At 36.3% G+C, this 12810-nt stretch overlaps 1 protein-coding gene across 14 annotated transcripts in view; it reads left to right on the forward strand.

Moving 5' to 3' along the window:
* Positions 1-12810, forward strand: part of SYNRG (synergin gamma) — a 91551-nt gene that overhangs the window by 26750 nt on the left and 51991 nt on the right. For 6 of the 14 annotated variants that reach the window (XR_012913057.1, XM_012781046.3, XM_012781204.3 and 3 more), the window contains exons 4-9: positions 4867-4997; positions 5658-5763; positions 6363-6474; positions 10153-10455; positions 11369-11602; positions 12570-12647. Coding sequence is in view for 13 of the 14 variants with exons in the window: in XM_012781046.3 (XP_012636500.1) it covers positions 4867-4997; positions 5658-5763; positions 6363-6474; positions 10153-10455; positions 11369-11602; positions 12570-12647 (964 nt within the window). In the remaining variant the exon portion in view is untranslated. The remainder of the gene's footprint in view (positions 1-4866; positions 4998-5657; positions 5764-6362; positions 6475-10152; positions 10456-11368; positions 11603-12569; positions 12648-12810) is intronic. The other 8 variants (XM_012781416.3, XM_012781545.3, XM_012781699.3 and 5 more) reach the window with 3 other exon arrangements.

Genomic DNA, 12810 nt, shown 5'->3' on the forward strand with positions numbered 1-12810 from the left:
AGAACCAGGTAAGAAGGTCCCACCACTCAAAGCTGCTTTTTCCCTGACAGTGTTGAAGAAGCATTTGTGAAACTGTCATTCTGGGGGAAGGATATCATTTACTATCTTAGTCCCTTTGTGTTGCTATAAAGGAATACCTGAGGCTGGTTGATTTACAAAGAAAAGAGATGTATTTGGCTCACAAGAAGTATGGTGCTTGCATCTGGTGAGAGCCTCAGACCGCTTCCCTTTGTGATCGAAGGGTAAAGGCAGCTGGCTTGGAAGCAAGATTGAGGGGGCAGGGAGGTGCCAGGCTCTTTTAAACAACCAGCTTTTTTGGGAACCAACCAAGTGAGAACTTATAAGTCCTTTCCTCCTTTCCAGGGCATTAATCTATCCATGAGGGATTCACCCGCATGATCCAAATACCTCCCACTGGACCCTACATCCAACATTGGGGATCAAATTTCAATACAAAGTTTGAAGGTCTAAATATCCAAATTATAGTAGGTTTACAAGTCAGAGGTGGGAGCCTGCAAAGGGTCCCACTTTGAGCTGGACCTCCAAAGGTCCAGGCTCTTAGAGTAGGAGTAAAGTGGAAATAAACCTGTTTTTATATGGACTTGAAACTGATTTCCCATCATTTGATGTTCCAGGGAAATTCAGATCTTGAATTTTGAGTAAGGTCTTCCCAAACTTGGTCTGTAGGCACCTGGCAACAGCTAACAAAATCCTCTCTGGAGAATATACCATCACTTTAGCCATCAGCTTTCTACAGATAACCTTAAAAACAATGTTCAACATACAGTGTTAACTGGGTATACAAGGAGACAAGACAGCATGCGTAAGAGCTAGTAGACAGACAGCAGAAATGAAAATCACAAAAAATACGAGTTATGAGAATTAGCAGAATAGACTGGATTAGTGAGCTGAAGATAGGTCAGGGGAAACTATCTGGACTGTAAACAAGATAAAAAGATAGAAAATATAAGAGAGATGTTGAAGATACAGTGGCAAAGTCTAATAAGTGTTTAGTTGGAATCCAAGAAGGAAAGGAGGAGGAAGAGAAGAAGTAAAGGCTAAGTTCCCTGAACTGTTGAAAGACATTGATCTACAGAATCAGGAAGCCCAATAAATCCAGACAGGATTCCATTAGACATCTATTGATATAAAAACAAATCACCCCAAAACTTAGCAGCTTAAAACAGCAATAAACATCTCAAAATTCCTGTGGAAGGAATTGAGGAGTGTCTTTAGCTGGGCTGTTCTGGCTTGGAGTCTCTAATGAGGTTGCAGTCAAAATACTGACGAGGGCTGCATTCGTCAGAAGGCTTTACTGAGGCTGGAGGTTCTGCTTACAAGGCATCCCACTTGCATGGCTGGCATTTCAGCGCTGGCTGTTGGCCTCAGTTCCTAGATGACCATCTACTTCCACATGGACCTCTCCAGAGTGATTGATTTGAGAGAGGAAGGCAGAAACTTCAGTGTCTTTTATGCCCTGGCCACATGCCATCATTTCCCCAGTATAAGAACTGCATTGAGACTACTATACAAGGGCATGAATACCAAACAGTAAGAATAAGTAAATAGAAATCCTTACATCCAGACACATCACAGGGAAACTGCAGAAACCAAAGATAAAATCCCACAAGTAATCAGAGGAAAAAGTGGAAGCCAAAAAATACTAGAATGATGTTTTCAGTGTACTAAACTAAAAATAACAACCAACCTCCAAGAATGAAGGTAAAATAAAGCAGACCTTTATTAAATGAAATTCTGAAGGAAGTAAAGGCAAAAGGACTTTAGGGAAAAGGAAAAATGACCCCAGATGGAAAGTGAGATACAGGAAAGAATGAAGAATAAAAAGAGAGATAGATGTGGGATGTGTACGCAATATGTACAATAACAGGCTGGGTGCAGTGGCTCATGCTTTTAATCCCAGCACTTTGGGAGGCCGAGACAGAGGATTGCTTAAAACCAGGAGTTTTGAGACCAGCCTGGGCAACATGGTGAGACCCCATCTCTACAAAAAATAAAAATAAAAAAATTAGCCAGGTGCAGTGACATATGCCTGTAGTCCTAGCTATTGGGGAGGCTGAGGCAGGAGGATTGCTTGAGCCTAGGAATTCAAGGCTGCAATGAGCTATGACCCCACCACTGAACTCCAGCCTGAGTGACAGAGATAGCCCTGTCTCTTAAAATTAAAAACAAAAAAACAAAAAAACAAGAACCAATTTCTTTATGGATTTAAAGATACTCAGGATTAAAATACATATAGTCTATAAGTTGAGGGATAGAGAGTGTCCTAGTAAATGGAATTAATATTCTAAGGTCTTTGCATTCTGTGCAAGAAAGATAAAGGTATTGATTAAAATTAGAGATTTGATAAGATTTGTTATGGACTGCATGTTTGTGTTCCCCCCAAATTCATATTGAAACCCTAACCCCCAATGGATGGTATTAGGAAGTGGGCCTTTGGGAGGTAATTAGGTTTAGGTGAGAGTAGAGGCCCTATGGTGGGGATTAGTGTTCTTGTGAGTGGCTTTCTAGGCCAAGTGAGGATACAGGAAGATGGAAACCAGGAGGCAGGCCCTCACCAAGACACCAGATCTGCCAGCAGATCTTGGACTTCTCAGCTTCCAGAACTGTAAGAAATAAATGTTTGTTGTTTAAGCCACCCAGTCTGTGGTATCTATTATAGCAACCAAAACTAGTACAAAAAATCATGTTGTGATTTCAAGGGTGATCTTCAAAAGTTATATAAACACTTTCTAAACAAATTGAGATGAAAAAGCTAGAATGAAAAAAAAAGTCCAAAAAAAGTCAGGAAAGAAAACGAAACAGAACAAAAGGTAGACCACAATAAAGGTAATTTTAAACCTAACTATATTGACTATATTATATGTTAATGGTTTAAAGGAATCACTTAAAAGATAAAATTCTATTTGATGCTTACAAGGAACTCAATTAAAACATCAATGCAGGAAAGTTTAAAATAATAAAGAAAGATATATAAGTATTATCAGAAAAAAACTATTGTAGCTATAGGAAAATCAGACAAAATATACTTTCAGCAGAAGTCTTACAATGCTAGATAGAGGTAAAGAAGGTCTTTCATCATAAGAGGTTAAATTCATCAGAACAATGTAACATTTCCACATTTGTATGCACCTAATAACCTGCCCTCAAAATGTATAAGATAGAAATTGATAAAACAGGAATAGACAAATCCACAATCAGTGAAGATAAAGGTTTAAGTAACCTTCTTAGCAAGCTTGACTAATGGACATACGCTACGACATGGTTCTCAACAACTGCAAAATATACTTTCTTTTTTAAGCAAACATAGAATAATTATTAAAATTGACCATAGCAAATGAACTATCACAAATCTCAAGAAATTTCAAAGTATTAAAATCTTACATAGCAAGAGTTCTTATAAGACTGGCCTATGTTGAGGATCCATTTGAGATTTGTGGTCAAGAATTTAAAATGATCCCCAATGTTTTTCTCTACAGCAAGGTTCAGTATTTGGGGTAAAAGCATAAGAGAGGTGATTAGTTGACTCTAATGAGGGATGAGGTTTCCAGGAAACTATACTAAGGAATTGACAAGTAAGGGAGTTAAGGTTATGTTTATGTGGGCATTTAATATTGAACCTTGGAATCTAAGCTTAGCAAAAAGAGAAATGAAGATATAATACAGATGATAGATCATGAGAAAAGTTGTAAAATTAACAGGTGGTAGGTATTAATGAGGTAGGTGAATTACTGGTATAGATGAACTGGAAGGGTAGGGGGTGTGGTCAAGTGTTGGGATGCTTAACATCAAGATTTTAGAGATGATGCAGTTTTTGGTGCTCATAGCAAGGGTGTGACCATGGAGTAGAAAAATAGAATGGTGTATGTTGGATATGCTTATGAGGAGGAGGCCAAAGACCTGGAAGGTCATGGTGTTAGATGAGTCATCCATTGATTGTTGATGTCACCAAGAGCAATTAAGTGGAAGATAGCAAAGTTATAAAGTGTTCAATTGAAGAATGAGAAAGTTGAGAGTCAGTAGATGACATGAACAAGGTAGAATAGTGAATAATAAAGTCTGATGGCAAGAAATTAAAATGTATTCAGGTTTTGAAGGCAGAAGAGAAAAGGTTCAGGAGAAGCAAGGAGTAATATTCTCCATTTATAGGAAATATAGAAGAGAAGCAGCAGTCTCCAAATGAGAAGGTTTCAGGGACAGGTTTCAGTTAGGGTCAGAAGGAGAACCTTTCAGGAAGAAGGCTGAGGAGTAAAAAAGTTTTCACTCAGTGAAAATTAGCCATTGTCATCATTTTTAATGTCAGATTTTGTGATTAGTTATTGTGTTATACTATTTTTATTTCTGGTCACTTTAGTAAATGTTATACTATTATGTCATTATTGATTAAATTTACTTTCTATAAAAGTTTGAATGTCAAGCCTTTGATAACATCAAAATATTCATTATCCTATCATATTATTAGAAAATCAGATTTAATTTTATTTGTGGTATGAGTACCATATGCCAGCCTCTTATCTATTGCTGGAAATACAAAAGTATGCAAGATATAATACCTCTTCTCAAAGAGTATGGATTAGTGAGCTCACAGGAATATAACTTGTGTGTGTGTACTTATACCTGTCACACTATACTAGCAGTGGTTACCTCTGGGACTGTGAAGGGAAGGGACGGGCTAGATATTAAGGGGAGCTTTCCATTTTTAGCCTATGTTCTTTGAATCTTTTTCTTAGAATGTATTTATATAATTTACTAATAAAAATGCTAAAGAATTTATGGAGGTTACATTTTTCTCTGTGATAATGAAAAGGGGAAATTGTGTTTTTTAAGTCTTCATCTATTTTTTTCTAGGCAGGAATACCAATGGGACCAATGCCAGCAGCAGGAATGCCTTACCTGGGACAAGCACCCTTCCTGGGCATGCGTCCTCCAGGCCCACAGTACACTCCAGACATGCAGAAGCAGTTTGCTGAAGAGCAGCAGTAAGAGACCTCCAGAATCAAGGATAACAAACAAATACATAATAGCACCTATCTTAAAAATGGTCAAATGATCTCTAATGCAGATATGAAATGAAAACAGTCAAGTTGGCTTTAAAACTCTCTTAAATACTGTAATAAATTTAGAGCCTCAAATATCCTGTAATTCAGCCATCTTATTTTATGTCTAGTAAAAGTGAGGTCCAGAGAAATGAAACATCTTGTCAGTCCAGCTTGCACAGTTAAGCTGGGAACCCAGATGCAGGCCTCCTAATTCCTGGAGCATTACTTGTTCTCCCATATGACAGTGCCTTTCCAAGGAAGTTTCATTTCTCTATGTAGAGCAAAGTGCGTTTTTATACTTCCCTGTCTATTTTTTGAATTACTTTTGTACGCAAAAAAATTGTTTCCTCCCCTTACAAATTAGATAAATAAATTCATATAGATAATTTAAGAAAATCATTTTTTAGACTCATGTCAAATATTTTGGAATTAATATAGTGAGGAAACAAGATTGCCATAAGAAAATGAGATATATTTAGCAGTGAAGTTTACAGTTCTAGAGATGCAAGATGACATTTCTGAAACTATTAGTGGAAATCTAAATATAGCACAGTTGATAATCCCTGAAGCTGGTTCTTTATTAGATCATTTTTCCTTTAGAAAACGATTTGAACAGCAGCAAAAACTCTTAGAAGAAGAAAGAAAAAGACGCCAGTTTGAAGAGCAGAAGCAAAAGCTCAGACTTCTGAGTAGTGTGAAACCCAAGGTAATACATTCACCACCTTTCCCACCCAAAACGTACACACCCTGAATGTGCCTCTTCTCACTCTTTCAGTAGATTTTGTCACTGAGTCACCAGCCCAAACTGAGGCCTTCATTGACTCCTTTCATTTGGGTTTATCTGAGTCCTAAAGGGAAGAATTTTTCTTTTTCTATAAAGATGCTTAGTTGTTGATGTTTGGAATAGGATAGCAGCCAGCCATTATCTTCTCAATTCCGCTATCATGGCAATGTTTGTAATCTTCTTCTTGGGAAGTGTTAATTTTATATTAGTGATATTTCATGTTTCTCCTAGGACCCTTACAGGACACAATGTCAAGCCGTATTATTGGACACTTAATGTCAAACAGTGTTATTCTAAAATATTTATAAATGGGCCTTTTAATATTTTTGTATTCTATGGAGTGTCATTTTGTGTCTTTGTTTTATACATTTATCAATGTCTTTCTAAGTTGGAGAATTCATTATCAAAAATATATGGTAAAAATATTGGAAATAGACTAATATGTTTGCTTTTTTTCTTAATTTGGGAGGGTTCAGGACAAAGAGAAAAGTGAAGAAATACACACATTTGTTGTCTCTTAGACAGGAGAGAAGAGTAGAGATGATGCTTTGGAAGCCATAAAAGGAAATTTAGATGGATTTTCCAGAGATGCTAAAATGCACCCTACTCCAGCATCGCACCCCAAGAAACAAGGTAGCTTTAATTCTAAGAGGCATTCAATTTTTCTTTTCTTGGAAAGTGACTTATAGTCCCTATATGTTTAATTGACCATTGTGTGCGGAGAGTCAGTGCAGAACTCTTCCTTCAAGCTAAGTACAGATTTGGACATTTTAAAATTTACAGTGACTTAAGAACTCTTGTCTGGAAAACAACTATCTTGGGAGGAAAAAAACCTCTTTGTCTTCTAGTTAAATGTCAGTATGACAATTTCACTTGTAAATCTTCTGTATATAAATGAATATGTTAACATTAGTAAAATCCATTCACTCAGAGCAAATGTAATAAAGGAGTTTGCCATTTCATTCTCATTGTTTTAAAATAATTTTATATTTTTATCAGCTAGTTCAGATTTTATTATTCAATGTGATTAAACTTATAAAGTCTTAAAATGCCCATTTGAGAATAGTCATGGGCTGGGCGTGGTGGCTCATGCCTGTAATCGTAGCCCTCTGGGAGGCCAAGGTGGGAGGATTGCTTGAGCTCAGGAGTTTGAGACTAGCCTGAGCAAGAATGAGACCCCATCTCTACCAAAAAGTTAAAAAAAAAAAAAAACCCAGCTGGGCGTTGTGGTGTGCACCTGTAGTTCCAGCTATCTGGGAGGCTGAGGCAGAAGGATCGCTTAGAGCCCAGGAGTTGGAGGTTGCAGTGAGCTACAGTGATGCGACTGCACTCTACCCAGGGTGACAGAGTGAGACTCTGTCTCAACAAAAACAAATAAGGCAAGTGAGCACCCACACACACACCACACCCCTCTTAAAAAAAAAAAAAGGATAGTCATGGGTGTAATCATGCTCCTGATGAAATTTTAGTTTCTTTGCTACATTTCTTTGTAGTTTTTATCAAAATTTATCATCAGGTAAGCAAAAAAGAAATGTGCCTGTTTAGAGCAAGGTAAAGGGCTTTTTTGTTGTTGATGTGAACATTTATCAGTTGAAATGAGTCTTGTCTTTGCATATAACTGTTACCACAACCTTTTTTAAAAAAAATTTGACATTTTATTAGTTAATTTCAGGAATAATATAAAATTAATAAGTGAACAGTTTTCATAAATCATTCAACCAACCAAGAAAATACTATCATCTGCTAGAAAATATTATACCAATAAATTTTATTTTGAACCCTTCTATTATAGTTCCTTTTATAGGTGATATCAAGAGGGAATAATATAATATTGGGGCAGTAACCAATTCTTTATTTGCTGGGACAGCTTTGACTCTGTTCTATTAATTTCATTTGTTAGACTGTATACCTAAATTCCCATTTCAAAAGCATGCTACAAGATAAAACATATACCAAGATTGAGAAGAGAATGGATATTAGCAATAAGGTTGAAATCAGGAAGGAAAAACGTCTAAAAATGAAAATTATAAACTGAATAAGCAAGACAAGAGGTAATTTAAAAAATAGATATTGGAAATTAATACTAAAACTGGACCCGGCATGGAACTTGGAAAAAGAAGAGGAAAAGCAGGGCAGTGGTCACTATTAGATCAAACACTGTTCTTCTCATATGGAATGCCCTTTTTGGCAACCAACTGTAGTGTAACAATAAGTATTAACAATGAGGAATGATAATTGTTAAGTAATAAATTGGTGTTTTGGTGTTCAAATCTTAATGAGTTCAATCAACATACATGCAATTACAATTTCATGTATGAAATTGTACATTTCATACATGTACAATTATGTACAATGTACATAATGTACAATAATGTACATAATGTACACAATGTACATAATGTACACAATGTACATAATGTACACAATGTACATAATGTACAATGTACAATTATGTATATTGCTAGTAAATTGTCAGGTTCCATTTTAAAAATATTCAAAGTTGCTGAGAACCCAAATTGAGAACCTAAAATTGGGAGACTTGAAATTCAATATGGCATGGCCTTTTTCTTTTTTAAACAAAATTAAGGCGATAATTTTGCATATTCAGTTTGCATCTTTCATAGAACTTTCAGTGCATCCAGATTTTTTTTCATTGATACTAGAGAAAGATATTCAGTGTCACCACTTTTCAGATGAGAGCCTTTTTATAAAGACTATTTATTGTAACATTAGACTTCGGTAAATATTAAAGCAATTCAAAGTATTTAAAAATGAGAAGCAGCAATGAAAATAGAATTATCAACAAGCTTCATGTTAAATGTAGCCCTGTAGGGCAGTTTTATTACGTAAGTGAATCTCACATTTAACAATAAAAAGCCTCAGTGATATTTATATCCTTTAGCTCTAAAGATCTTTTAAGCATAGTCTTCAGTCAAGGTTTACTTTCTTAAATTGACTGTTGAGTTGTTTGATTCATCACTTTATGATGTTCCAATTTCAGTGCTTTTCACAGGAAAATATCACCTTGATAATGTGTTTAATATTCTTATCTTTTGTAACTTTCATCCCTTATATGGTAACTTTACTGAAATATGATCTCTGCAAAGTATATGGATCAGGTGTGATATATCAAAAATTTAAGCTCAGGCCGGGCGTGATGGCTCACGCCTGTAATCCTAGCACTCTGGGAGGCCGAGGTGGGTGGATTGCTCGAGGTCAGGAGTTCAAAACCAGCCTGAGTAAGAGCGAGACCCCGTCTCTAGTATAAATAGAAAGAAATTAATTGGCCAACTAATATATATAGAAAAAATGAGCCTGGCATGGTGGTGCATGCCTGTAGTCCCAGCTACTCGGGAGGCTGAGGCAGTAGGATCGCTTGAGCCCAGGAGTTGGAGGTTGCTGTGAGCTAGGTTGACGCCATGGCACTCACTCTAGCCTGGGCAACAAAGTGAGACTCTGTCTCAAAAAAAAAAAATTAAGCCTGTTTTAATCCATTATTTAATGAATTTCTTACTAAATAAAGAAATTTAATCATCAGAGTATATATCTGTCCAAAATATATTCACCACCATATAGGGAGGTTTTCTTATCTCTGGTGTATTTTGATTTGAGAGAGTATTATCCAGATAAGCAGATCACTTGGATTTCAAAAATAATCGCCACTTTGGTATAAATTATTAGTATTCTCAGGGGAAAAAATTATTACTAATCTAATAAATAAATTTGTAGCTGGGCTCAGTGGCTCACACCTATAATCCCAGCACATTTTGAGGATTGCTTGAACCCAGGGGTTCGAGACCAGCCTAGGCAATGTAATGAGACTCCTGTCTCTACAAAAAATTAAAAAACAAAACCAAAATTGGCTAAGTGTGCTGGCGCACACCTTTAGTATCAGTCAGCTACTAAGGAGGCTGAGGTGGGAGAATCACTTGAGCCCAGGAACTGGAGTTTGTGTTACATAGAGCTATGATTGCATTACTGCACTCCAGCCTGGGTGACAGTGAGACCCTGTCTCAAAAAAAAAAAGAAAGAAAGAAAGAAATTTTTAATTTTACATTTTTCTGTTTTTAACCCCAATGCAAAATAGCTATAAATCTTCCTTTTAAAAAGAGAGAAAGTTGTGTATCAGTAGACATCAAAGTGTTTTGCATGCAATGTATAATTCCATTTGACTATTGTTACTTGTTATTTCTTGCTCACCTCCACTTTTCATGTTTCAGTGTATTATTTTGGAATTGTGCTACATCTTAATTTCTTTTTCCCTGTTGATTTTCATTTCTGCGTGTTTCATTGCCATTTTCCATTTTGCAGATTGTCCCACATCATCTCATTCTACTAAAACTGTCTCCCCATCACCTGCCTTTCTTGATGAAGAAGAATTCAGTGACTTTATGCAGGGGCCTGTTGAAGTTCCCCCATGTGGGCCTTCCTCTTCGTCCCAGCCCTTTCAATCTTTCCACCCCACGACCCCACTTGGCCAGTTGCATGCACAGAAGGCTGGGGCACAGCCTCTCCCTCCAGGTCAGATTCCAGTGTCTTTTGCCATACACAGTGTCCCTGGGCAAATTCCTTATTTCTCTACTGCTTCAGCCTCACACAGTGTACAGAAAGCAGGTAACTCCTAGCATTATTAATAAAAATATTCTTAAGATATCCTGGAACAACTTATTTCTGTTGTATAAGTAGAATAATACAGTGATGTTGGCAAAGAAACATGTGCATGAGTGTATGAGTACTGTTGAAATTCACCAAAATAAGAGTCTCAGTTTTTAAAATCTGGAGTCTTCACGTTCTAGAAAAGCAATTTAAAACTTTTGCTCCTAAATGAGGAGCAGTTTGGACCACCTTAAAACTTTAAAAGCAAACTGATTTCTCAATAAGATTACTTTTTTGTTTGGGAAATTCACCAATATCATTTTCTTAAAAATAGTGAGGTAGGGAAAGCTACTTGAGAGAGTGTTCTTTCTGGTTCAGTGCCAGAGCACTTGGGGGCAGAAGCCTAGGTTGTTCATTTACTACCAGTTTTCCTTGGACAAGTCTTTAAACATTTCTGTACCTTTATTTTTATCATATGTGAAATAATAAGGCAACTACTCACTCTGGCTTGAGACATAGCACAGTGCTGGGAGGGGTCTTGGGAGACAAGTACTTAGTCCACACTTACTCATTTGGTAGACATGGAAACAGACCCAGAGGTTATGTTACTGGCCAGAGGCCTTCCATGTAGTTAGTGACAGAATCTAAATTTTATGTAGGTCATAAGATTTCTAATGCATTCCTTCTACTATACTGTTCTACCTACTATCTCATAGAATTCTTGAGAATCACAGTAGATAATTATGTTTGAATTCTCCAAAATCTTCAAAGTGTTTTGAGTCCTCTAAAAATGTGTGGTGATTGAATTATTTCAAAGTTCACATTACATATGGCAGAGCCTTTCCTTTAGAATATGGGGGTGGAAATGGATGATTGAAAAGATTGGAAATATGCAGTTACATACAAATAATCCTTCATGCTGTTTGTTTAGGCCCTTCCTTGGAAGAGAAGCTCATAGTCTCTTGTGATATAAGTACATCTGGGCAGGAACAAATTAAATTAAATACTTCTGAAGTTGGGCACAAAGCCCTAGGCCCAGGTTCCAGTAAGAGCCATCCCAGTTTAACAGCCAGTAACGGGGGTGCTGTGGATGGATGTGTAAGTGGTACCACCACTGCAGAGGCAGAAAAGGCTTCAGACCAAAACCTGTCAAATGAAGAGAGTGGTGAGCTCATGAAACATTCAGCAAAAAGTTTGTTTAACCAAATGTCGCTCAAATGCTAACACCTAAAGCATTAATCTTGAAATGAATGCTGCTTAATTTTGCTAATTGAAATTTTGCTTAAAATATATTTAATGCATTCCTTTCTCTAATTAACCCCTAGGATTTTGCTCTGAATTCTTTCAACACACTGTTATTCCTTTTCAAAAAATGATTTTGATAACCAGTTTTCTTAATCAGAATCATTTCTGATTTAAAATTTCCTTTCCTTTTATTTTATAAAAGCTCTTTTTTTCTCCCTTATACTTTCTGTTCTTCCATAAAGATTAAAAAGTTAAAATATAACTGGAAAAGTCACCAATGAGAATATAATTTTGCTTTCTCTGAAATAAGTCATATTGCACCGCTGCCTTAAAAGATCAAATTGTTATAAACTCAACTTGCAGAGATGAATTAGAATGTGGGCAGCCTAGGAGGCAAACTTTTGGAGGATAATTTACTAGACCAAAAAACTCCAAAAGTCTTATCTATCTAAGGCAGCAGTGTCATATTTAGGTTAAAAAAAAAAGACTACAAAGAGGCATTATTAAAAGCTGCAAGTAAAGCTTGGACAGTTAAATTTTTTTACGTGTATAATTTTAAAATCATGATCTATCATGTTTTTTCCTTTAATTTGTAATACATGTGAAATGGTGCAAGCCTCATGTGATTTAGAAGATTGATTTGGTACGCTTTAGTTTTTCTTTAATTTACTCTTTAGGGCATAGTGTACAAGAATTATTTAGAAACCAAACATTTTATCCTGAGTCAAAGACCAGATGGGGGGAAAAACACAAATATTTTAGTTGTATTGGTGACTTTTTTTCAGTGTCTCCAGCCAGTGTTCTTCTTTATAAAAAACCATGACTCAGTGTGATTTCCCCATCCTCTCCATGGACCATTATATATATTAATGTTCCTTATCTTCCAGGTGTGGGAGTATTTCCCTCACAAGATCCTGTTCAGCCCAGAATGCCTCCTTGGATTTATAATGAGAGTTTGGTTCCAGGTAAAAAGCTTCTTTGCCCAAAATTCCCATCTGTATATTTGGCTTTAAAATTGTGAATGTAGTTGTATTTACTGTTGTGGCTACAAAATATGCAGAAGAAATCATTACTTTCCTCTTTTTTTCTGAAAGAGCACAGAAAATTAAATAGATCTAGTGTTTCTTA

The sequence above is a fragment of the Microcebus murinus genome, chromosome 18 (assembly GCF_040939455.1).
Source record: "Microcebus murinus isolate Inina chromosome 18, M.murinus_Inina_mat1.0, whole genome shotgun sequence".
NCBI classification, from domain to species: domain Eukaryota; kingdom Metazoa; phylum Chordata; class Mammalia; order Primates; family Cheirogaleidae; genus Microcebus; species Microcebus murinus.